The sequence below is a fragment of the Barbus barbus genome (assembly GCF_936440315.1).
Source record: "Barbus barbus genome assembly, chromosome: 12".
In the NCBI taxonomy this organism is placed as follows: domain Eukaryota; kingdom Metazoa; phylum Chordata; class Actinopteri; order Cypriniformes; family Cyprinidae; genus Barbus; species Barbus barbus.
This window is the reverse complement of record NC_136740.1, coordinates 10,720,293-10,747,200: the sequence shown is the minus strand read 5'-3', so window position 1 is coordinate 10,747,200 and position 26,908 is coordinate 10,720,293. Positions and strand designations below refer to the sequence as shown.

At 35.2% G+C, this 26,908-nt stretch overlaps 3 protein-coding genes across 7 annotated transcripts; 1 reads left to right on the top strand and 2 right to left on the bottom strand.

The window, feature by feature from the left end:
- Positions 1-4,346: 4,346 nt before the first annotated feature.
- On the top strand, positions 4,347-5,347 carry tmem238a (transmembrane protein 238a). The gene is made up of 2 exons (XM_079430023.1): positions 4,347-4,475; positions 4,735-5,347. Exon 2 carries the CDS (start codon positions 4,748-4,750, stop codon positions 5,075-5,077), a length of 330 nt encoding a protein of 109 aa, XP_079286149.1. The 5' UTR covers positions 4,347-4,475; positions 4,735-4,747; the 3' UTR covers positions 5,078-5,347.
- LOC306877946 (C-Jun-amino-terminal kinase-interacting protein 4-like) lies at positions 4,523-21,634 on the bottom strand. Of its 5 annotated transcripts, none has more exons than XM_079430002.1 (28): positions 21,507-21,634; positions 19,953-20,457; positions 19,229-19,423; positions 18,540-18,660; positions 18,343-18,413; positions 18,177-18,244; positions 17,930-18,002; positions 17,625-17,815; positions 16,845-17,107; positions 14,632-14,689; positions 14,350-14,502; positions 13,147-13,189; positions 12,892-13,019; positions 12,502-12,555; positions 12,267-12,407; positions 11,258-11,384; positions 10,949-11,032; positions 10,008-10,055; positions 9,467-9,608; positions 8,143-8,185; positions 7,888-7,968; positions 7,734-7,801; positions 7,505-7,653; positions 7,244-7,415; positions 6,912-7,025; positions 6,710-6,808; positions 6,512-6,604; positions 4,523-6,406 (listed from the first exon to the last, which is right to left on the bottom strand). In XM_079430002.1, the coding sequence occupies exons 2-28, from the start codon at positions 20,049-20,051 to the stop codon at positions 6,297-6,299; spliced, it is 2,988 nt and encodes a 995-aa protein (XP_079286128.1). In that variant the 5' UTR covers positions 20,052-20,457; positions 21,507-21,634; the 3' UTR covers positions 4,523-6,296. The 5 variants fall into 5 exon arrangements, with proteins under 5 accessions (XP_079286128.1, XP_079286129.1, XP_079286130.1 ...); XM_079430003.1 differs by having other exon boundaries at positions 17,625-17,797; XM_079430004.1 differs by having other exon boundaries at positions 17,625-17,797; positions 20,293-20,457; positions 21,507-21,629.
- Positions 21,635-22,947: 1,313 nt separating this feature from the next.
- Positions 22,948-23,516, bottom strand: LOC306878520 (prostate-associated microseminoprotein-like; the record flags this gene model as incomplete). Its single annotated transcript, XM_079430963.1, has 3 exons — positions 22,948-23,116; positions 23,217-23,325; positions 23,429-23,516. 3 exons carry the CDS (start codon positions 23,514-23,516, stop codon positions 22,948-22,950), a joined length of 366 nt encoding a protein of 121 aa, XP_079287089.1.
- Positions 23,517-26,908: the final 3,392 nt, after the last annotated feature.

The window sequence follows — 26,908 nt, the reverse complement described above, 5'->3', positions numbered from 1 at the left end:
ATCATTTATATACATCTGTTTATTAATTTACTGATTGGTATTTAATTAGTTTATAATTCTTCAACCATATATCATGTTAAAGGTTTAAATGTAATATTCTTTATTCTGCAACAGTGTTGTAAAATAATGAATATTTTTTGATGGGTCATGACTGTGTTTTCCTTTCTACGCAATTTAAGACAGATAAAAACTATGTGTTTCATCGTATGATTAAATAACTAGAACTTAGACAGAAATTCTTCTTTTTGGAGGAAAGGTTTTTTCCCATTCAGTTCCTTGCTACTGATGACTAAATCTGACTGGACTGTTTTAATGTTTTGTTATTGCGACATTTATTGTACCCCTAGTTAGGATGACTAATACTGTCTCTTGTATAAGAGCCTGTAAGGACTTCCATTCCATTCATTCTTTCAGTTTGATGGAAGCAGTCATTTAGGAGAGTCTCTTCATTAGATCCTGGAGGACAGAGGTAAAGTCACGTGCTCTTCTTTGTATCAGTTCTCTAGTTCTACAAATATAGGCTATTATTATTATATTAAGTTACAAATATCTCACATAGAATGTAACATTTAACTATATAGAATTCTAGATGTATATTTGAAACATTTATGTACAATCTGAATTTGTAACTTATATATTTTGTATATCACAATTCAAAGAAAACATATACTTCACTGGTCTTTATCCTAAAATTTCAGTTATCTACTGAAACATACTATTAAATATTCTTCTTTTTCCAGAAGGAGGGTTGACTGCACGCATTATAAGAACCATGTTTCACATCCAAGGACAATGTATTTGGAAACTCCTGCTGTGTATTTTGTTATTATCGGTAAGTCATTGGACACTAGTGAGCAGATTTCAAATTTCACAAATATGTGCGTCATGATTGTGTTATTAATCACACAACAGATATTTGGCAAATGTTTTGAGGTTGTACTACAGTTTCAAGGGTTGGTCCAGTGTTGACATCATCCAGTTGTGTAATACCAAACCATAAGTTCAACTTCATGAACTGTTTGTTTTACCACAGATCGTAGGCGTTGTGACGCAGCGCAGCGTCAGCAGTAGAAGTGATTGCTCTAAAAATGAATACTGGAGCGACGGGCTCTGCTGTGACAAATGTGCCACAGGTACACTGTCTGAAATGTTTAACTAATGCCATCAGAATAACAGTTTTTCAGGGAAATAGCCTGTTTAATCTCTTCATCCGTCATGTACTTTTCTTCAGGGTATAAGTTGGTAAGAAAATGCTCTAGTGACTTGCCATCTCAATGTGAGAAATGTTCGAATGGGACATTCCTAGACAAGATGAACTATTTCCCAAACTGCTTCAGGTGCGAGAAATGCACCAAGCGGAGTAAGTATGATACTCTTTCATTTTCTTTTCATGACTTCTGTAAGGAACTTAAAAGTTGAATTATGTGTGTATCTATATCTGTATATATATATATATATTGTGTACATATTTGCTGTGTTAATTTTGTTTAGATGTTCACTCATTTTTTCTTTGACTGCTTCTCTGACAGATGCGGTGGTGATTTCACCATGTACACCCCAAAATAACACCGTATGTGGATGTCAGTCTGGATACCGCAAAAAGCCCCTTGATAACATTTCATGGGAGTGTGTGCCCTTTAAAAAAAAAAGGCAAAATTGCCTTATTTTTACTCAGAAATGATGTGATGGTTAGCCTGAAGTATGACCGAAGAACACAGCTCTACCTCCAGCATGAACAAATACCTCTGACAAAAAAGTGATGCTTTTGAGGCAAGACTGAATCAGAATATATGGAATCTACTTTCCCTTTATTTTCAGCTGAATTAAGTTGTAGTCTTATAAAGCACAATGTATTATATTTTATACATGAGTTTCTAAATTATTAACATGGTCAAAAGTTGGGTGAAAACGTACTGTACATAATCTACTACTGTGTTACTGGTAGTTCATGCTTTTTATTAGTAAGTAAAAAGCCTTTTAGTATAATTATAAAAATGTCCACCTTCAGGTGATGGAACATGGAACTTTCATAACGTTAGTAAAATATTTCAAGATAAACATTTACTGCACTGAAGAAAAAACTATCTAATTATTCACGTCATTTTTTTAGTAGGAAAATTTTTTTGTTGGACCTGTTTAATATCACGTCACTTTACCTCCTAAATGACTTTTTCGATGAAACTAAAAGAAGGAATGGAATGGAAGTCCTTACAGGTTCTTATACAGTATAAGATGACAGTATTATTTTTATACACTCTGTAATCGCACACTATACAGTATTTAAGAGGTGTACTTTAAAAGATATATGATTCAAATACGAAAATGATACAAAAAAGAAATATGATACAAAAGACCATTTGTTGACTCACTCGTTGTATTGCATCGCATTATATTTTTTTTAATAAAAAGTGTCAACTGATATTTACATGCATTTTCGTCTGCTATTCTCTTAACCCGCTATGGTACAGAGTTGCTATCTGGCAACAATTAATTTCTACTCATTTCCTTGTTTTTCTGAAAAAAATCAAATACAATATGTGACCCTGGCACAAAACCAGTCATGAGGGTCAGTTTTTAAAATGTAAAATTTGTATTTATTTATTTGTGTTACAATGCAGGTGAAACACATTTCCCTTATTCAAATTGTTAATAAAAGTTCAAGTTTAATATAAGTGAATTTATCATTGTACTGTTTTATTGTATGCTATAGCCTTTTTTATTATTAATAATAATAATAATGAGCCAAACTAGCATTCGTTTGAAGTAAGGGGAAAATCCATAAACCTTTAATTTATTTGTTACAACGTGGCTATGTCTTATTCATTCGGTTAATACAAGTTTTATGGTTAATATAAGCTACTTTCTCATTGTATTGGTGATGTGTGTGGGTTTTTCTTTTTCATTAAGAGTAGCCTAAAACTGACTCAACCTTAAGCTTATTTTTTAACACAGCACCCCATATAACTGCATATTTAGCAAGAATTCACAAGTTTCAAATATTTAGCTAACTTGATAGAGAAGGATCACTCAAATCAGAAAGAACGGGAATGACGGCAAAAGTTCTCAAGGAATTTGTTTGTTTCTTCTAGATACTGAATATTTTGAGCTGAAAGCATGATTTAAACAACTACCACAACACTTATTCACATGCAATCGCTCTCTTAATACTGCATTCAAACAAATGTAATCTTTCATCTGTATCTGATTTCTACATCACATTCAGAAGTATTAGTATGGCAGTACTTGATTTCAATTCAACCTCTAAAAAACACAAAGACACGCAACAAGAAACTTGGACGTACGCTACATCAAAAATTGACAACCTATTGTTTTTTTCTTTATATTCGAAACACCTTTAGACCTTTTTTCTCCAAAAATAGAATGAATGTTATCTTTTGAACACTTGACATGAACATGATTCTTCTTACAAATTCTTACAACTTAATAAATTACAGCTGCTCTGTAAAATATTTCAAAAACCAGTCACCAAATATGAAAACTACAGCTTTCAAACGATATATAGTTTGTCAAGATTGCTTTAGGCTCAGACTAAGATATTACTGTTTAAATCATGTAAAGGCAAGTGGGCCCGTGACAGTTAACAGGTTAAAGTATTGTAAGAAAGTATTATTACTTCGTTACATTACACCACTGGTTCCGAGTATATAAGTCCATCAATTTCTAAAAGAAATGTGCATTTAAATAGAAAATAATATATATTTTTTTAGAAAAACTAGCCTACTTTTTTTGACCATTTTCCATTGTGCGTTGCTATATGCAACTTTCCCCTATAAGTATAACCCCCCTGTCTGTTTTGATTTGTATGATTGAAGATATTTCATGTAATAAAAACTTGAAAAATTATTTCACGGTTAGAACATAATGCATAGCATAGAGGGTTCAAAATCTCATTACAACCAACTGACATATTTTTGCACAGACTGGGCCTCTAAATAAGATTGAGGTGTTTGTTCCTCCTCAGGTGTGATATCATATTATAGTATATCACACCATTTTATTCAGAAACTAAAATATTTTTCTGACCATTATTTCATTACAAAGTAAAATTTTAAATAGAGTTTACATGCACACTTTTTAAAAAGGGACTTTTTTCAAGAGCTGTGATACAGTTCCTGAAAAATACAACTCATTCATAATCCTCTATTATGTTAATGGTTATGGTTTTAGTTTTAGAAAGTCAGCTGTTTGCAGGAAACGTGTTTATACTGGAATGAAGCCACATCCTCTTATGTTTCTAGGCTTGTTGTGATTTGGGGGAAGTGTACCGGAAACACCTGAATGAATGACGCTCAACAGAGTCGTGTCACGTGACACCACCTGCGTGACGTCACAGCCAGTTTGCAGCGCAGGTGGGCAAATCCCGGAAAAATACAAACGACCAAAAATGTATATTATCTAAATGAAAGAGGCTTTCTTGACAGTTTTGCAAACGAATATAATTTCTGTCGTAAAAGGTAAGTAAAACGACAATCTCTCAGTGAATACTTGGTTTTCTTTATTTGGGAAGCAGTGCTTGATTATTGATAGCTAAAGCAAAACAGGTGCATTAGTTTATTAACCGTGATACTTTATTGTGCTTTACGTTAAGATATGCCTATTTCTGTCAAATAAAATAATATATCCTGCAGGTAAAGTTAGGTTAAAGTATTTCTGTAGGTGAATGAGTAAACTGCTGTGGTTCTTTAATTAGTTCTTCAATGCTTCTCATGGCAGAAGGGCGTTCACCATGTCTGCACCTGACCGTGTTGGACTGTCCCACTGTAAGTTTGTCCTGGTGTTTGCGGTCCTTACGGATCTTTTCGGTGTGTCTGCTCTTCTGATCGGCGTCTTCGTCCCGCTTGAGGTCGGGGGTCGCGACTTTGGTGATCTGTTCGTGTATTCGGGAGCTGTGCTGGTGTTGATGTCTATGGGTGGCTGGATCATGTGGTACAGTGGGAATATTGAGGTTTTGATATCAGGGAATGAGCTGACACACAAACGCAACGCCGTGGAGCGCATCGCTCGCACCCTGAGCCGCCGCATCCGGAAACCCCACCGCGGCCACAGCACACCCTGACCCCTGGGCACGGCCGAGAGCGCCCACGAGGCCAAAATCTCAGATGGAAAAGAAGGAAAATGGAACGATGAAGGCTGACGGATACAGTATGATTGTTACAATGTGGTGTTTGCTACAAAAAACTATGAAAGTGCATTTATATGGTACTGCAGTGCATTGAGATTTTTTTGTACATGTAATTCTTTTTGCAGCAAAACTTATATATATCTTCTGTTGTGCAAAATACAGGTGATTAATTTTCAAACACTGATAAGTTTAAAATTGAACATGCAGCTTTGGTGGTTTATTTTCACAATACTGAATATCTTTCAGAACAAAACTCTACACAATTTATAATTAGAGTGAAAATGTATTTACAAAGTTGCACATTTTCATAACATTTTCCAGTTAACAAAACATTGTCACTTTCTCTCTCTCACTCATTAAATAGGTAGAGCCACACATTCAACCATTCAAAAAAATACAGCAAAAAAAAAAAAAATCGCCATACAGAATCATCCATTGATTTCACAATAACCAATAATAATAAAATGAAAAATAAAACATCACCATAAACACCAAACCTAAAGAAAAATAACCTTTTTGTTCAGATTGAAGTATATGCCCTATAGATGTCAAGGTCACAGAATGTAGGTAGTGTGTCAATCTTGGGAAGTTTCTTGTCGTTTTGATTTTTTTTTTCTTTGTGCGAATTTCCAGTTGATCTAATGCAAGACAAGCAACCAACAGACTATTTTTGAAAATACCTCATGTCATGACCTGCAGCATTTATCAGGTGCATCACTCATGATTTGAAATAATAAAATAAAATTATATTAATAATTCCTGGCCTAGCATTACAATCACAACCTGTCTTTGTTCCAGTATTTAGGATGATTGTGTGGAAAAAACAAAATCACTGGTCAAATACAAGGCAGAATTTGAAAACGCACACTAAGGCACACTGGAGAGAAGTCAGTGGAGCAGTTATGGGACTTAAAAAAAAAAATACAAATGTCATTCAAAGTCAGTTCACCCCAAAAAACAAAAGTGCAGAATGAAGATTTGTAGGTCCAAAATTACATTTCTTATAACTCTTAACGCTTTTAGCCCTTTACTTCCCTTTTGGGAGCATCTATAGAAGGGGGACAGAATAAAAGTAATGCATTATACTATGTAGTATGCTTAATCTTATCCTGATAGAGCTCAAAGACTGTTTGAGTGAACAGCTGAAGTACTTTCAGAGGGCGGGGCTTGGGACGGAGGGGGTGGGGCTCTGCCAAATAATCATGTGACTTCGTTCTGATCTCTGTAGGACAGACTCACTGGCCCCATCGCTTCCATCATCTCCTAAAGAGGAAAATAATAGTGAATTATATTCTTATCTTCAAAAAACATTTTCAATGGAAAAAAAAAAATCACGGTATAATAGCTGTGGCAAAAGGAAATTCGCACCAATTCGGAAATTGATGTATCCTTCCCCGCCACTGAGAATGAGCTGAGAGGTAGTAGCAGCGCCATCTGGTGAATTGGAGGAACTACGGCAGTCTGCATTGATTAGAAAAAAAGATAAAGAAAAAAGTAGTTAAAAATTCTTCCCAATACTGATCTTCCATCTACTGTTACTGAACGTAAACAATATTTGTTTCGAACCTGGAGCAGAAATGATGAATTTAACTGCTTGTCGATGGCCATGGTAACAGAGCTGAGCTGAAGCAAGAGAGCAGTATGGTATAGAGCAGGACTCGGAACCTGCCAAAAAACAAAACAATGTCGATCAAATCAAAAAATGTAGAAGTTTCACAATTCAAATTTAAGAATAGTTCATTTTAGTTAGGGGAAAAAAAAAACTCACTGAGGGACAGTGGAACTGAGAAGATTGCCCCACTTCCTGTTCCCACCCACAACCGCCCACTGACTACAGACAAGGCTGTGATCTGAAGAGGGGAGAGAGACAGGAATGCAGAGCCTGCGAAATGGAGAGAAACAAGCAGATTAATTGTTGTTCAAAAAAATTACAACAATCATCTGTCACTTCACTATTAATGCATCCTCGCTGGATAAAGGTATTCATATCTTCCCGAAAAAAAAAAAAAAAAATCTCACTAATGCTTTGGAAAAGTAGACACCCATGCATGTAAAGTTCAATAAATGATGCATATTAATGAATAAATACAACTCAAATACCTAAAGCTTTAGTCGCTACGGACGATAAATCTACTTCCTGTAGAGGACGGCCAGTTGTCCAATCAAAAAGCCTAAGAATTGGATCCAAACGGCAGGCAGCCCAAACACCACTTCCTGCCGCACACAGAAAACGCACCTGCTGCTCACTTCGCTCAGACACTGTAAACGATTTCTAAATGGACAGAAAGAGAAACGTGAACGAGTGAGGGTTGTGAAGCACAAGATGGACAATCAATGACACCTTTTCCATCAGAGACCAACCTCTACTTTCCGAATTTTCACACTGATTATGTAAACTTTATTCCAGTAGCCCACCCAAAGACAGCCTTCTTTTGCTAGGCAGCAGCGAACGGGCTGCAAAGGTGGCGTGCCGAGCGAAAGCACCTCTTTAGACTGGAGATTCCATGTGCCTAGAAAAATAATTACAAGCCATAAGTACAATTCATGCCTTAAAATAACACACCAAAGCAGACTAACTCCAAACACACACCTGAACTGTGGGTGAAGAATGCAAGCGTCCCATTGGACAAGCCAGCGATCACCTCGCCCTGAGAATACCTTTACATACAGGAGGAATTCCATCAGAAACCTCAGGAATTTCATTTACATCACAGATGACATAAACCGATTCAAAAGACACTTACGTCAGAGAGTGAACCCCCTCAGAAAGACAGACAGACTGCAAACAGCGCCGCCTAGAGCTGGAGGACGAATGAATCAGCACACTGCAAGAGGACAACATGAGCAGATGAAAACCATACAGCCAAAAACAAAAAGTGTGATTGTATATACACAGTATTTAGAGGTATTTATTTCTATAAATAAAACTATGCATGAAAATGTAAGAATTAATGTTAGGGATAAAAACCTATAAATAAATAAGAATAACATGCCCTCACCCTCCATCCTGTGTTCCAATCCACACAGTTCCTGCAGTATCTCCTAACACAAGCACACACATAATTGAAACACATTCAGTAAAACACACACTCTTAGAAAATCCAACTGCAAGACCAGTTAATATGACTAGAATTTTAAGAAAAAATGCCAAGAAAGATTAATAATGTAGCTAAATGTAATAAAGAAAACATTTAACTATTAACTACAGACAGGGGTGTAAATATATAGAGTAATTTCATATTTTACAATGAGTAAAGTGTAGAAAATGCCAAAGAGGTATCTTGCTTAGATACTTTAAATATCAACCTCAACTTGAGACAGAAGAGATTTCGCCATTCAAGTAACTGCAAACTTCGTAAACAACCTGTTTAATCAGTTTTTTTTCAATTCTTTCAATTTTTTTTCCTGCCTTTAAGACGTAAATAAATGTATTTATAATTAGAATTTGTTAATTGAGAGGTCTCTTCATGAGGACCGCTGACCCATGCTGTGGTCAGTTACATTCACAAATGGATTTTGTTAGATTTACATAGAAGTAAAATAATTTGATCGCTTTAACATAGTAAGAAGAATGACCAAATCTGTTTTTGATTTCAGTTACAATGACCTGGAAAATACAGTATGTACACTACTGTGAAGTCTGGGGTCAGTAAGATTTGTTAAAGAAACTAAATCTTTTATTCAAAAAGGATGCATTTAATTGATCAAAATTGACAGTAAAGACTTTTACATTGTTACACAAAAGTTTTATTTAAAATAAATGCTGTTTTTCTGAACTTTGTTCATTATTATCATATTAAGCAGCAAAAACTGTTTTCAATATTGATATAATTGTAAAAGATATTTACATCATAGAATAATTTCTAAAGGATCGTGTGACACTGAAGACTGGAGTAATGACTGCTCAAATAAATACAGCTTTGCCATAACAGGAATAAATTACATTTGAAAATATATTCAAATATAAAGCAAACAGAACGTTTTTTAAAATTGCAATGTCACAATATTACTATTTTACTGTATTTATCATCAAAAAATTGCATCCTTGGTAAGCATAAGACATTTCTTTCAAATACATTTAAAAAAAAAAATAACCAACCCCAAATTTTAGAATGGTAGCGTACTTTGAAATTGCAAGGAGAAAAATTATTTTTAGTATTTTTCCACCTTGGAAACAGCACAAGTTATTCAGTTTGAGTAATATTTAAGATAATGCTTAGATAACAGTACTGTTACTCAGATATCACCTCTGATACACAATCATCACTGATCCAGCTGTGAACACCTGGGTAAATTCTACAAAGCTGCAGAGCTCAGACTGACCAGTAGGGGGCACAGCACAGATGCATAATGCAGGCGATGTGGGTGGGAGGTTGAACTGATCCAGAATGGTATTGGAGCGAGCCGGGTCAATCACTGTGACATCACTGCTGGAAGCAGGTCCAGTGACGGCCCACACAGAACACTGAGGATGGGAGGCGGGGTGTGAAATGTTTACAACGATGAATGACACGATGCAACGTGGTAATTAGATGAAGGTGCTGGTTAAATACATTTTTGGACAAGAAAACAACCAGTTCTTTAATACAAGGTTCCCACATTGAAGGAAAACCTGAAAATATGAGGGAAATTCAAAATTGGGATTTCTAGTCCTGGAAAATTCTACAGTAAGTACAATTTTATTCTAGATATACTTAGCTCTAAAATATTTAATTGGCTAGAAATTGCTTGTTATGAGTGTAATGTGTATGAAATAGTTTTTAAGAACCACCCGTAATTAACCAGTAATGCATTGGTCAGAAGGTGTGGGAACCCTGTACGTGTTAATTAGCTGTAAAATACTGTGAAGGTTTGTTGAACGTACCGTCTGCTCTCCTGATATCTCTGGAGGAACTGCGACAGCACATGTGAGCTGTAAAAGATGAAACATTTATTAATCAACATCTCCGCAGGCTCAAATCAGAATAGATGCATAGCAGAGGAATGCGGATATAAGACGACCACGTTTTTTCAGATGCATTTCCAAGAAAAAAAACATTGTCTTATATTCGGGTCAATATGGTATATATTTATGTGTGTGTGTTTTTTTTACTATTAATAATTTAGTTAATGTATCGAATTGTTGTGTATATTTACCATCTGGGAATTTTGGTTTCATTTATCTGTAAGGAAAGGCTGAAACTAATGCAACACACATCTAATACTAAAATAAAATATGAATATTTGCTGAAATACTTAAAATAACTTAAAAAAATAATAAAATTATAAAATGTTACTGAATTAAATGAAGGGATAGTTCACTCAAAAATGAAAATTCTGTCCTCATTCACGTATTTCCAGATAAGATATTTCCTCATTCACTTATTTCAGAGTTTCTTTCTTCTGCGGAACATAGAAGAATGTTGATGGTCACCATTGACGTCCATAGTATGAAAAAACGTTTTGGTTACCAACATTCAAAATTCTTCAAAATATCCTCTTTTGTGTTCAGCTTAATAAAGAAACTCATACAGATTTGCAACAAGTGGAGGGTGCGTAAATGACAATTCTCATTTTTGTGTGAATTATCCCTTTAATGCTGAAATATTAAAATTAGTAAGACTAACACTGAAATTAAAAATAAATAGATGAACAGAAACAGAAATTTACAACAACAAACAAAAAATGACACACACACACACAGACATAAAACATCTAAAACAAAACAATTAAAATGAAAAGGGCCAATTCAAAATAATAATAAATACTATAATAGTATATAGATAATACTAAAATAACACTGAATGACTGGTCAGTGACTCTCACCTTCGCTGTAGCATCTCTCTGGTCCAGCAGTCTCAGCTGGATGAGGACGGGCACATCTTTGGGCTCAGGAGGGAGTTCAGAGTCCTGTTCCACACAAACACACACACTTTCAGAATCAGCTGACAAACAGATTAATAATTCCACTCAGCAGATTTCAGTTAAGCAGAATGAAATGTGCAAACGTCATGGATATTCGTAGATATTGTTATAGATAAGCACACTGGGTCAATCTATTTTTCAGATGCACTTCGGGGTGTAGACGGCTCTATACCTGTTGCTATCGACAACAAAACATAGATGTGTTTTTACCTTTATGTTTGTAACACCGAGAGGCATGCTCCAGCCATGGAGCTGTTTTTTACCCAGAGTACCCCACACATGAGTACGGATGTCCCTGTACAGCTCTCTTTTCCTTAACCTGGGAGACGGAGAACTTCTGCACAAGGAAAAAAAAAATCATTATTTGAACAAACTGTAATAATGAAAAGCACAAGTAACTACGAATGCGTGTGTGTGTGTGTGTATATATATAGTCTCTCTAATACACACTGTTGTTCAAAAGTTTGGGTCAGTAAATTAAATTGATTAAGTGACAGAAAAGACTTTTATAATGTTAAAAAAAATAGAATATTCAAAGAAATGCTGTTCCTTTATACTTTCTATTCTTTAAAGAATCTGTAATGAATGACATTTCTATTGATTGGTGTATAGCATTTAAATAAATTTACATTAAAATACATGAAAAATGCAAATCACACATACAATGAATTGAATACACCTCTTCTGTGATAATAATGTTTTTAATTTCTAAATTATTATTCATTTTGATCTTTTTTTCTGGGACATAAAATCAAAAATGTAACACAGTAAACACAGTATTTCTAAAGTCCTTCATTGATTATTAATATCTGAGGTCAATCATGTGGAGAGACCTTCAGGGTCATTTGGTGCAACCAACATGCAGAAAAAAAAGCATAAATCAGGAAATAACAGACACCCTCATGACTGTGTGTCAAGTTTAAAAAAATATCAGATTTCTTTTAAGGCAACTTAAAATTTTCTTGTACATCAAATAAAGTTAAGAACCATATAAAACTAACATTAATACAACGAGTACATTTATAAGAACTTGGCACACGTTCAAACTAGACTTTTTCATATCGTGAACGCAAAATGTCAACGACCCACAAGTCCTTTATTGACGAATCAACGAATTAGAGACCTGAAATCCCCATATCATGTAACACTACAATACAATGCAAAGGAAAATAACTATCAATTAGCAGGTATTTAAAACTACTAATGCAAGAGGACTCACTCTGTTTGGGGTGATTTTGTAGAGAGTTGCTGTGGAGACCCCACTGATGTTTGTGCAAAAACTGGTGTGGGAGAGATGGTTAAAGCTACAGCTGTGGCTGGAGCTAACTGACCCTTTGTCAAACCTAAAAAACGATTAAACCTGCAAGAAAAAAAAAAAGAGGTTCACAGCAGGAAATACCATGCACCAACTCACTGTTAGAGACTGGTTGTACAGGTATATACAGTAACCTCACCTGCTCCAGACACTACCCTTCCCTTCCACAGGGGGGTGCTCTTCTTTTGTAACTCTAGAGAAGGACAGAATACATAAATCAGTGTGTATACTACAATTTTACCTTTTCTGTGTTTAAAAAATTAGTCTTTGGATGTGCAGAAGTCACAGTCCTAGGATGTTGTGGGTATTTGCCACAATGTGGTTGCTCAGGTGCTTTGAGTCATGCTATGATATTTCTCTGCAAAGTTATTTACTGGCTTCAAATATACAGACAAGCCACATGATTTGTTGCATCATTAATACCCATAACGCACCACTTACGATGAAGGTTAACAGATCAGTCAGTATACAGTTCTGAACATTTCTGTTAAAGACAGATTTGCATCCTGGGAGAGGGAGTTTAACACACCTCTGAAGTTGAGCACGCCGCACAGCTTCCTGCAATTCGAATAGTCGCTCTTTGTACTGATTCTTCTCCATGACCACCCGGGCCATTTCAGAACGAGAGAAGCGACGGAGGGAGGTAGGTAGCGAGGCCTGGAGAGAGCAAGAGAGAATGAGGCAGGAATTAGTGCCTGATTTCAGTGTTTCTAAGAAATAGAGGACAGTAGAATTTACAGAATAGTGATATCCATAAACATACTGAAATCTATCATAGACTTACATCAGGGTCCCCTGACTGGATTGTCTCAAGCTCTTTTCGTAACCTTTTTTAAAATATAAAAACCATTTCATAAAAAAACATAACAAAACAAGCAAAACACAAACTGTTCCCTATTCATTTGAAATATCAAAAGTAATAAAACAGATGAAAATTACTATTCAAGAGCTTTGGTTCAGTAAGTTCTTTTTTTTTGGGAGAAATCATTACTTTTATTCAGCAAGGACACATTAATATGATCAAATGTAACTATGAAGACCTTTTAGAAAGTTTTGAACTTTCTATTCACCAAAGAATGAAAAAATTTATAATTTCCACAAAAATATTAATCATCATGAATATTTCCAACATGATGACAAGACATGTTTCCTGAGCAGCAAATCAGCATTTGTGACCCTGGACCACAAAACCAGTCATAAGTCGCTGGGGTATATTTGTAGCAATAGCCAACAATACATTATATGGGTCAAAATTATTGATTTTTCTTTTATGCCAACAATCATTAGGATATTAAGTAAAGATCATGTTCCATGAAGATATTTTGTAAATTTTTTACCGTAAATATATCAAAACTAAATTTTTGATTAGTAATATGCATTGCTAAGAACTTCATTTGGACAACTTTAAAGGCGATTTTCTCAATATGTAGATTTTTTGCACCCTCAGATTCTAGATTTTCAAATAGTTGTATCTCAGCCATATTGATATTGTTATATTATAATATTGTCCTATCCTAACAAACCATACATCAATGGAAAGCTTATTTATTCAGCTGCCAGATGATGTATACATTTCAATTTCAAACGTTGACCCTTATGACTGGTTTTGTGGTCCAGGGTCATATATTAGAATGATTTCTGAAAGAACATTTGACACTGATGACTGCTATTACATCACAGCAATACATTCCATTTCAAAATGTATTAAAATAGAAAACAGTTATTTTAAAATGATAATATTTCATAATCTTTCTGTTTTTTTGATCATATACAAGTACCAGATTTTGAATGGTACTGTACATATTTCTTTATCTCAATCCTATGAAATTTTCATCATTGTTCCTGAAAATACTAAGCAGTGTCATTTTTACGAGTTTGACTTTAAACTGTCATTTCTAATGTTATATAAAACTGCTTAGTTAAGTATTTAGTAAACTGCTGAAACTGAAATAAATAAGTTGAGGTAAATTCTGGTAATCCACATTACCTCTTGATTTCATCCTCCATCTCTTTGGTTTTTCCTTCCAGTCGGCTGATGGTTTCACAGCAAGAATCAAGTTCCATATTCAGGGCAGATCTCTCACTGGTCAGCTCCTCAACACGGGATATAAGGGCCTTACGAGCAGTATCCACCATTTCACTGAGACAGAGACAAAGACAGGGATACACACACGGATGGAGACACAGATTAACACATAACATGGGTCATGATCAGAGCCTCAACTTTGACAATAAACAGATTGATAAGAAAAACTGTATTCTCTCTCACCAAGTGTGTTTTAGTTCTTCATATTGAGAAAGAATCTGCTCGAACTGGTCTGTGTTATCTGCAAACCACACAAAAACACAAAGATTCAACCACACACATATTTAGACAGTGATGGATCTATATTAAATAAAGCATAATGTATAGTCAGTTTGTTATTAGTGCTAAATAACCCATTAAAATAAACAAGGGGTTTTGAAATGATCCTGAAATGGTTTATTTTAGGGATGCACAATATTTATCGGACAGAATACAGAGGAGGACAATGCCATTGCTATTTCCAACGCATGTTCAGCAAGGATTCCGAAAGGAGGAAAAAAGGCATCAAGTAGGGTTGTGACAGTGAGGAAATGTTCCCACTGGTTAATCGACACCTTACCGGTATCACCTCGGTGGTGGGGGGGGGGGGTGGACGTCGTTTGAGTCTTCTCTCTTTTCCTCGCTTTCCTTCGGTTTTAAATAGCTTGTAAGCTCTGTGCGCGTTTTATTTTCACTTTCAAATTAACGGCAATTCGGCATCAATTGCTTGAATTCAATTCAAGCAACAACAAAATACAATAGCTAACTTTTATTAACAAAACGAATAAAAATGCACCATGCTATATGTCTAATATAAAATAACAGATAACTTACAAATTTTAAATATGCATGGTAGGCCTATACAAAACTGAAAATCAGTAAAGACTGAGGAACAAATAACTATAAAACGTAGAACGTTTATTAGTGAGATGGAAAGTTTTGAGGCACGGACTGCATACACCTCGATTGTAAAATAATGGGAAAAATATCACAGTTTAAATAAAATAAAAATCAGCAAATACTGTGGAACGAAATAGGCTAAATGAGAAACGAATGTTTAAAAAAAATAAAAATAAATAGACCTTCCAATATCACCTTAGATAAATGGCAGGTCAACAGGCTTTTCAAAATCCAAAAATATTTTTAAAACAGGCGCTTTTACAATTCGTTTTGAAACTCTTCTGCCATCGTCTTGTCTTTTTCACCTCACTCTTGTCAGTCAGCTCGACTCACTCTCCTCAGGTGATAAATTAAATCTCATCTGTGATGCGCGACTGTCGTTCGTTCGGTGTGCTGCATTGAGCAGCCGCGTTCAGTTTTAATTGTAGTGTCTGTTCTCTAACTGAACTAAATTATTTTTATTACTATTAAAAAAATCTAAATGACAATGAGGGACGGTGCTGCGGTGGGCAAGTGATAACCGGTGTTGCGACTTAACAACCTTGGTATGAGGATGCACTTTATTTTTGTTGAGCATGCACTTTTGTTTTTTATTTTTTTCGAGGCTGACAAATGTCAATGCATTTTTTTTTATAATGTATTTGAAAACACGTGACTTAAAGACTATATAACTTTCTCATCCTCGTGCACTAAAAACGTTGAATAGATGCATTTCTTTATGAATGAAATATTTGAATATAAATTTGTTGTTAATGAGTTGTTAATTGCAGATAAACCATAGTTCTGTCATAATTCTGTTAAACCATTTCTGTTACAAAGTATTGTGGTGCCTTACACAAAAAATAAAAAAACCTTTGAAGAGTCAGGACTGATGTTTGCTATAGTTAGGCCAGAGCTACTAAAATATCAGTTTAATCAGTGAATCTTAGATTTTGTATTCTCCTGGGTGCACAAATTGCAGACTATATGAAAATTATAATATAAAAATATGAACTTATCGGTATCGGCATCGGCCATGAGAAGGACTTAATTATCGGTTATCGGCAAAAAAAAAAATTCATATCGTGCATCCCTAGTTTATTTTACAAAAATAACCAGCTGACTGTACATTTTAATGCTTATTACAAGGCTGTACCAAAAAATAAATAAAATGGATGGACATAAAATATTAGCTTGGGGTGAAATGATTTGTTTATATGAAAAGAAAGGGGCAACGGAGTGATGCATGAAACTAGCACAGTGTAGGAGAGCAACGGTCAAATTTACAGGTTAGTGGTCAATATACAAAAATATTTGAATGCTGCAACTGACCAATCAGGATCAAGTGTTCCAGAGAGATGCATTTAGCATCAGAGCAAAGATTTGATAAAAAGGTTTCTCTGTTGTTGCAGCCTGAATATGATTTAAATGAAAACATTTTTGTTTGTGGTTAATAGGATTGATACTGTTCGCCTTCTTTGCAATTCAAATTTCTTCTAAACAACACACATACATTCAAATTAAACACATGATTGTACCTCTGACACTGGCCCCCTGGTCGACGTTTTCAACATATTCCCTGCTGAGTTCAGATAACTCTGAAAACACAGAGTCCGTATTCCTCAACTCCCACTCCAAGCAATCAGAGTCACTGTCCATCTCTTCCTCCACCTCGTTTTTTTCTCCATCTTTCACCTTCTGGTCTTCATCCACCTCTCTCTTATCCTCGTGGGCTTGTTTCATTTCATCAAACAAACTGGAGTTTAATTCAGAAGTTGCTGTCTTTGAAAAAACAGGGGAGCTGGAGAAAGCAAAAGAGAGAGAGAGAGAGATGAATAAAAGGACAAGACAAAAAAATAGCGTTTATGGGAAATAGATTAATTATTTGTATAAGAGAAATGCAATCAAATATCATCAAATATAACTCAGATTGTATTTCTTCTGTTTTTTAAATGAAGGAAAAATTACAATGAATCATGTAACATGACTTAAAAATAAACCAAATACAAGAACATCAACAGGATGTTACACACATGAAGAGATACAAACTCCCACTCACTTCCTGGACTCAGTAAGAGATAAAGTGGAAGATAAAAAAGAAAGAAAAGAAAGTCAGAAAGCTTTTGATATGTAGATGCTTAAGTCTTAAAGCACCTTTAGAGTCTAAAAAAACAATAGTTTTCTATTATAATATATTTTAAAATATAATTTTTCCTGTGACAGCTGAATTTTATATACAGTACACATATTCAATACTCAAAACTGCAACAGTCTAGGAAAAAACAATGAGATGTTCTCCTCTTTATAAATTTTTGTACCTTGTTTCAATAAAGCCCTTCAAATGAGCCAGCTCAGGGGTGGAGCTTATGATGTCACTGATGAAGGACTGATCGTTATTATGGTTGACTTCAGCATCAGTCACTTTGCTGTTGTTGGTATCGGTCATTTCTGACACAGTGGATTCAGGGGCACTGCCAGCTTTTGGATCATGCTGCAAAATAAAAAGGTGCTGTTGTGAAAGTACAGATATTTATTGTTATATAGTAGACATTAATGCAAAAATATGCAAAGTAATGTTTGGGGAAAGTGTAGTTTGCCTCCACTGAATTACAAATAAATTAACCTCTTCGGTGCTGAAGGTTTCTGTTTGACCGTGGATAGAAACAGCTTCTGAATGTTTGCTGTGCACACGATTCCTGCAAACAAAGAGAATTTCCTGCTGACACATAACAACACTGTAATTTTTAACTTCTAAAATGCACAGGAAATTATAGTCTTTTTTGCAAATCATGCTAAGCAAGAAATGTGTACCACGTTGTGGGATTCCATTACCTCTCAGCTCAACTCAAGAAAGGGGAAGCGTGTGTTACCTAAAAGTGGAGGATTCACTCTCCCACTCCTTTTTCTTTTCCAGCAGATCTCGGTGTGTCAGTACTAACTGGTTTTAAAAAAATGTTTTTTAGAAATAGACATTTAAAGTAACCAAAAGGCTAAAGCTAAACTAAAACAGATGCACAGACTTGAGAGATGACAGACCTTGTTATGTGTGTGTTTAATTGAGTTAAGCTCTCGTGTCAGATTTGCTTTCTGATCCTCCAAGGCCATCACTACAAAGAAAAGATGATAGCTATATATTTCAAATGTACAGTTATATACATCATGCCAATGTTTTAACAGTCTGGACAGACAGAGAAAGAGCAGAAGGGTGAAAGGTTTTATTCAGAGAGACTCACATTGATCAGCTTGTTCTCTGGCTTTCTTCTCCAGTTCTCTTTCTCTCTTTTCTCTCCCCTTTTCTCTTGCACGCATTGCCCTCCGCTCTTGCTCAAACTGGTCATCCAACTCCAAATAGCGCTGATGTTAGGTAGACAAATTCAATTTTTAAAAAGTGTTTACATTTACAAGGTGCAACTTTGTAATTTCCTTTCTAATTACAAAAGTTTTGCACAATTAAATACAGAATAAATATGTTTAAGATCATGCACACTCACATGAGATGACATCAGTTAAGATATATTATTCATGGTTGACTGTGAAATGTATATTTATTTAATAATAATAATTATTATTATTAATGTTAAACTTAGTTGAATTAATAGGATGTTAATTAATTAATCATTACAAATTAATACATAAATTAAAAATTATAATGGATATTAAAAAACAATTAGTCAATTAGAAATGTGTCCAATTTGAACAGAACTTATCCAGCCGATCACAAATAGCTTTATTCTGTTTATGGAGTATTAAGCTTCCCATAAACTGATAATTCTTCAGGACAGGGGCCATGAAGGGGCCACTAACTATTAATATTCTTTGGAGAAAAAAAATAAAAAGCTTAAATTGTACATTATTTTTTAGATTATTACATTAAAAGGTCACAAAAGACCTTAAATTCTTCCTTCACACAGTTGTCTCTCACCTCTTGGCTCTCTCTCCTCAGGGTTTTCTCATTCTGATACCTCTCCAGCAGTTCTTCTCTCTCTCCTTTCTCTTTCTCTGCCTCCTCCTCTCTCTCTCTCAGCTGAGCCCTGCAGCTCGCCAGCCCTTCCAGAACCCAGACGAGGATGGGCAGCAGGGACTCCACCACACCAGCTCCATGAGTCTCTACCACCGACTACAAAGAAACAGTCTGAATTGTATTTGTTTGCAGTGGTGTTGCCCCCCTCACATTTAATGCTCTTATCTCTTTGAGCAGCTGCACTCACAGGAAGAGCGATAATTATGACTTGTGTTTAAAAAGGAGAAATATACTACGGTTCACTTCCCTTATGAAAAGTCAGCAAAACAAGCTCTCTGAACTTAAAACTTGTGAAAAGTGGCAAATGATAAACATGCCTCTAAAGGTCCTGTTTACACTGAGAACAATAATGTTTAGTTTATTATAAATGCGCTTTGCAGTTATGTCGTCTGCAAACTTTTAGTTTAAAGTCGAGTGGATTCAGCTGGAAAAAGAGTTCTGAAAGTGATTCCAAAAATCTGTCATTATCGCAATAGATGTGGTGTGAATTTCCCTATTCTCACATAATTAGAACGATTTTTAAACCTTTATCGTTATCATGATATTTATCATCCTTGGTGTGAACAGGCCTTAAAAGTTATTTTGATTGGTAGGTGAATAAAGGTGGATACTCTTGATTGGTTACCTGCAGCTCCGAATACAGTTTCCCCGCCTCCTCGCTCACAATATCTGGATCCAGCTCCAGTTCTCCACTTCCACATAATCCACTTTCTCCATAATCCATGTTTCACAGCTCTCCGTTCTCTGACTCCCTTGTTTAATATCACTATAATTTGAATGTACCCCCAGGTTTGCTGTTGAACTTTGCCATTCAACCCAAACCTCTTCCTTTTTATCACACTGTTTTCACTACCTTAAAATGGTTTCAGTGTGTACCAAAACAAGCATGAAAATAATATGGTAGTGTGTTAGTGACAGCGTGTGCATCTACAAAAACATCTCTTCTTGCCCCTATAAATATCTACCTGACAAGCAGAACTATTTTCTTAAGCCACATGGTATTTCCAGTTAATTCCTCCTCTTCCATGCTTCTCGTTTTCTGTTTCACATTCATTCTCAAAAACTAAACTGACTGAAGTCATCAGAGTTAGTCGGCACCGCTCAAGTCTGGAGGTGTTTTGGTGTCCATTCTGGAGAAAAAGGGCATTAACATGCATTAGTACAAACCATTTTGAACAACTTGTCATGTATGCACTTTTAGTGAAGTGAGTGAGTGAAGTGACATACGGCCAAGTATGGTGACCCATACTCGGAATTCGTGCTCCATCCAACGTGCACACACACAGCAGTGAACACACACACACACACACACACACACACACACACCCGGAGCAGTGGGCAGCCATTTATGCTGTGGCGCCCGGGGAGCAGTTGGGGGATCGGTGCCTTGCTCAAGGTCACCTCAGTCGTGGTATTGAGGGTGGAGAGAGCGCTGGACATTCACTCCCCCCACCTACAATCCCTGCCGGCCCGAGACTCGAACCCGCAACCTTTGGATTACGAGTCCGGCTCTCTAACCATTAGGCCACGACTTCCCCCATTATTACCCCCATATTGGCAGCAAGACTACATGGACTATTCAAGTGAGCCATAAAATGGGGAAACCACCTAAAATATATTTACCTAATATGTTTACATAAATGTTAACAGAAATCTTGTTCATCTTCACAGTCAACTACTTCAAAACATGTTAAGCTCAACTGGTTGCAAAATCATACATGTGTTATTAAATTGTCTGTAACTCACCCAAATATAATGCTTGTTATTTATTGATATCTAAATACAGTTTATATATATATATATTGTTTGTCTAGTTCACCCTAAAGCTAGTGAATAAGTCATTTAAACAACTTCATGCAAATTTGTACACATACTGTACACACATGCATAACACACACACATACACACACACACATATATATATATATATAAGCAAGCGCACACACACATATTTATAGCCCCATAAGGGCAAACACGTCTCTCAGACTCAAAGAAACATTACCGCATGAATAGAAAGTACAAAAAGAAACTTAAAAAACTCATAAAAGAAAAAAATAAACGTTGCGTGATGTCGGCAAACACCTTGAATCTTGTGCCTGCATTGACATTTGGCCTCTTAGCGGTACATTTCACCAGTACACGATTATTTATTGTGATTATAGCATATTTATCAACTCACCTTTACATATTAGTGAGGATACTCGGACACCGTGTCTATGAGTTCATGCGGATGAAATCCAAATCCTTCGCTTGAGACACGATATCTATTACTTTAAACCAGGTTAAAGAAGGAGGCGCGGTTAGAGCGTCAGCAGTTTGAGTGACGTTAGTCTGGACCTATCAAAAAGAAGATCGCTGCATAAGACCCAATAATTATGCAGAAGGGGCGGGAGATGGGCGGGGTTTATCCGACGAGAAACAAAAACTTTCCTGAAACTTGAACGTTGACACGTGATGGCTCAGATCTATCATGTGACTTTTGGGTTAAAAAACACACCTGGCTAAATACTTCACATTCCAGTGTGTGTTTGAGAGATTTTAGAAAATCAAAGGTTGAACGGTTTTATCTTGACCTGCGACGCTCTCAGACCCCCCCAATCCCCCCCGCTGCTGCTTGACAGAGGAGAGGAAGCCCAGAGAGATCTGCTGCTGCTGGCACCGACTCAACAACAATGACGAATACGGTACACTTGCGCATTACTGTCATATCAATATTAAAATTAAAATTAAATAAAAAAAAAATTATAATATTCCTTTTATATGTAATATTCCTTTTAATTATAATATTATAATTACTATATTACATTCATAGTAGTAAAAAGTTAAATTGTTTAATATTAATTAATTCCAAAAATTACACTTCTTTTGTGCTAACTGCATTTGTCAAGCTAAAACCTTTTTTCTTTCATTTATTGTGAATCTGCTTGAAATTTACTTGTTTTTTATTTTAAATGTTATTAATTTTCTATATATTTAATAAAAAAATTATGTATGTGTAATATTGTAAAGTCAAACTTTTAAACTGTATTTAGACATCTCTCGTATTTGTTAACATTTTTTTCAAAGATGGAAAATAAGTAAAAAAATAAACCAGCCTAAAGAATAACAATACAAGTGTGAAATCGACAATTGTTTAATTATTGAAATATTCCAGCATCAAAAATTATGGAATCACACATTAATTTGCATGTAATTGCTTAAATGCAATTATAGGTCCATCCTAGTTGCTGTATATTTAGAGCAACTGTATTTTTAACTGCATTTAATCTACATTTATAGAGCATTAAGAAATGATGATGGTAATGAAATTGTTATTATATGCAGTGCTATAAAGTGGCATTTTCCATTAATAAGAAAACCTTCTCAGTTAAGAGTGAAAATGGGTGAGAATTATATCACAAAATAAATTCTGTATATAGCAGCCTTATTTATACAGATAGTGATGTTATATTGGTTCTCAACATCAACAACATCAGTGTCAACATGAACACTAAACCAGAGTTATCTGTTGATGCAGAGAACCATTCATTCCCTGAAACAGAATGGTAAAAATAGTTGATGCTTTTCAATTCCCCAAAAATATAATTGCAAACCTAAACGACTGATTTTTAACATTTAATTTAAAACAATGAATCATTGTCAGACTTCCATGTCTCAGGTCGCATCCTGCCCCACTTCCCATTAAGACAAGGGAGTTTGTGATTGGCTCTCATCACAGCCACACTGGTGCAGGAGTCGGGCTTTCTGATGACCACACACCACTCAGGATAATCTACTGGTAGGGAGTTGCTATCAGGGTGAGAAAACACACACTGAAGATATGCAGGTTAGTGGGTAGATATGCTCCAACACATGCAAACAGCTTGAAACTGTAGGAGTGCAGGCTTACTGATTGCAGCAGCCCACCCCGAAGGGCTCCATACACACACACTGGTAGCAGTCTTTAGTAATCCAGCTCTCGCCAATGCAGAAGACCTGTCCTTGATATTCACAGATGCCTAAAAATAGCCCAATGACTTATGATTTATGTATTTACACATTAGCGCCACACATAAATAAAGCAAGGCCATGGACCTTTGGTGTTGAATGTGCACTCTCCACCTCTGTTCACTGATAGAGATGGAGCAACTGCGTTCAGCAGACAGGCTGCGATCAACAATATATGACCAGTAGGGACATTTGAACCCATCTGAAAAAATCCAGCTCTTCGATTATTATTTATTCTTTATTACAAATGTCTTGGAGTGAACAATGCAGCACTGTTTTGAGCATCATGGTATTTCCACAGCATGCATGATGTTAATCAAAAAGAATATATAGCTGACTGTTTCTTTCATCTCTCTCGAAATATAGTAATGGTACTTTTTTTTACATGAACAGTGAATTAGAACAAGATTATAAAATTGAGCTTTGTCTGTACGCATAGATGCTTTTCTGACAACCTCATCCACTTCATTTGTGTTCAGGGTTATATTGAATATGCATTTTTCAGGGTTAAAATTTCATTTCATAATCCCAAAAATAGTGAAAACACAAAGACATTTTGGGAGCATTTTATAATTACGTAAAAATATTATTCTAGTAGTTGTGTACAAACATGTTTTACAATATATTCTAAATATCAAAATTAAGATTTTATGACATTTTAACTGTATAATTGGGTGTAATGCATCACCCCTATATATATTTTTTCAATGGTGCTTTATTAGATGTATTATAGTTTAATATTTGTTTTAATAACCAGGATTTTTTTTAAACAAAAATAATATTGATTGAACTAAACTTCTGCATACTTCTGTATGCTGCTTGTGCATGTGGATATCATTATTTGTAGTCTCATTTTTTGTGCAGACAGCTGAGTAAAACTGACAAAGAAAAGACCCTAAATGATTAAATCGATCTCATGATGCCAAAAAAAGAGCAATGACCAAACAAATGCTTCAGGCATATACAGTACTTTCTGCGTCATGTATTTTCACTATTCAGACTGAAATAGCATGAAATTACACGCAGTTTCCTTATAAAAATAGTTGATGTAACGTAAGCATATGGACTGGCCTTTGAGTTATTAGACTTTGCTTTCTGAGTCATGAGTTAAAGGTTCAAATTGAGCAACACTACTTTCTCTCTCTCTCTTACACACACACACAGATTTATTATTATTACACAAAGGCTACTGGTTATTTTATACAAACCAAATCAGATAGTGATTGAAATGATTTGAGAACCAAAGAAAGATTGTTTGAAAGAGCGGCATTGCCCTTGATCTGAGTCAGACTATATTGTGAAATTCGATGAGGTACATAATGGTCCTGTTTGACTGTGGATGTGACTATTGCTAAATTAGACCAAGCCTATTTAACTGACAGCCTGTTGGCCAATTTCCTGGTAGGGGAATATCTTTTTCACAACAAGTTAAAAATTAGATCTATAAACACTGGTATTTTATTTGAAATGAACAAATTTTATTTACTTAATATCCTAATGATTTTTGGGACTTTGGCTATTGCTACAAATATACCCCAGTGACTTAAGACTGGTTTTGTTGTCCAGGGTCACAATTATGTAAGTTTTTTTCTTCAATGTGTAGACCAACAACAGTAATTGTCACACATATTTTTCTCATGTGACCCTGGACCACAAAACCAGTCATAAGGGTTCTTTCTTTTTTTCTTTTTTATTTACTGATATTCATATATGAATAAACAAGCTGAATAAATAAGCTTTCCATTGATGTATGGTTTGTTATGATAGGACCATATTTGGCTGAGATACAACTATTTGAAAATCTGGAATCTGAGGGGGCATAAAAATACAAATATTTAGAAAATCACCTTTAAAGTTGTCCAAATGAAGTTCTTAGCAATGCACATTACTAATAAAAAAATTAAGTTTTGATATATTTACAGTAGGAAATTTACAAAATATCTTCATGGAACATGATCTTTACTTAATATCCTAATGATTTTTGGCATAAAAGAAAAATCGATCATTTTGACCCACACAATGTATTTTTGGCTATTGCTACAAATATACCCGTGCTACTTATGACTGGTTTTGTGCTCCAAGGTCACATACTGTATGTGAGTTTCTCTTTTTAAAGTTTGACATAAATGTGTCTTTGTAATGCCATATTAATTAATAAGTAAATGCAAATTATTACAATGCAGTTAGCCATTTAGTTTCAGTTAGAAAGCATTAATAAGGACATCTAATTCAAAACTGGAGCTTGAGGACTTGCTGTACAATACACTCTTAAAAATAAAAAAATAAAAAAATTTTTGCTACGATTTCATGAAGAACCTTTAACATTTCTAGAAACTTTCCATTCCAAAAAAAGGTGAAAAAGGTTCTTTAGATTATTAAATTGTTCTTAATGGTTCGTTGGGGAAGCTAAAAATGGTTCTTGTGAAAACCTAAACTGATACCTGAGCAATTAAGCCAGCACAGATGCATATTTCTAAATCAGAATCAAAAGAAAGAATTGTTAAAACATAAATGAGCAGAACAGAAAGTTTTACCATCAGCATGCAAAGAAATGAAAGCAAATACATGAAAAACATAAATGAATCTGTTATTGCATGTCTTACTATTCATATTTTATGTTGGTCAAATGCTATAAACGTGTTCAATGAACAATCAAGAAAGTAATAAATAACAAAATCTTTGATGAACCGAGATGGTGAATGAACAGAGGCCAGGAATGTGAAGATTTGTGCCAAAGTCTGTAGGAATATGTCTGATATTTAGTTGACGTGATATAAGGAAAGCAACCGAATATCAAACATATCACACAGTCCCTGACCTGTCAGAATACAGCATCTGAAAGAGAACACAGATGTTTTGAAACTCGAAAAATTAGACAAAATAAAAGGAATAAAGTGCAAAATGGCAATATTTACACAAAGCTAATTATGCTTTCTACAAACCCTACCCCTAAACCTATACAGTTCCATTATTTAGTATGTTAATTTGATCATTAAAGATATTTTCTATCCAACATACACAGCGTAAATTAAAACGTTCTAAATAATAAAAACAACAAAATGAAGTCATTCAGGTTGTTCGCGTAAGGAACATGAACATTTTCATTTCAGTTTTAGCACTGGCACACACAGACTCGCACAAAATACTCACAGTTTTGAGACTCCAGCCTGCAATCGTTCACATCCTCAATGTTTCAAGTAAATTTAGCTGGAAAGTGTCTTCTGTTTTAATATTGCTCTATGTGTTTGCATGTTAGCATGTCATGTATTGCAGCCTTGTAAGTAAGAAAGTGTGCATGAATGTCACAAGTTTCAGTTGGGATGGGTGTATTTATACACCCCTGACCAAAGTTTAGCACCCTAAACCCCAGCGTACAGACACACACACACACGCTTTCTCATAGGGGTTAATTAAGAGCGCATTGATCACCTTGCCGCCGGCTCTTCCTCCTGCATTAGGCTGATCAATAGATGTGATTTCACACATACACTCACACAGAGAGCAAGAGGGAGGTCAGTCAGACAAGCCTGTTTTACATCTGCAAACAAACTACCTCCCTAGTATGTTTCTGTGTGATTGCCAATAAAAGCTGTA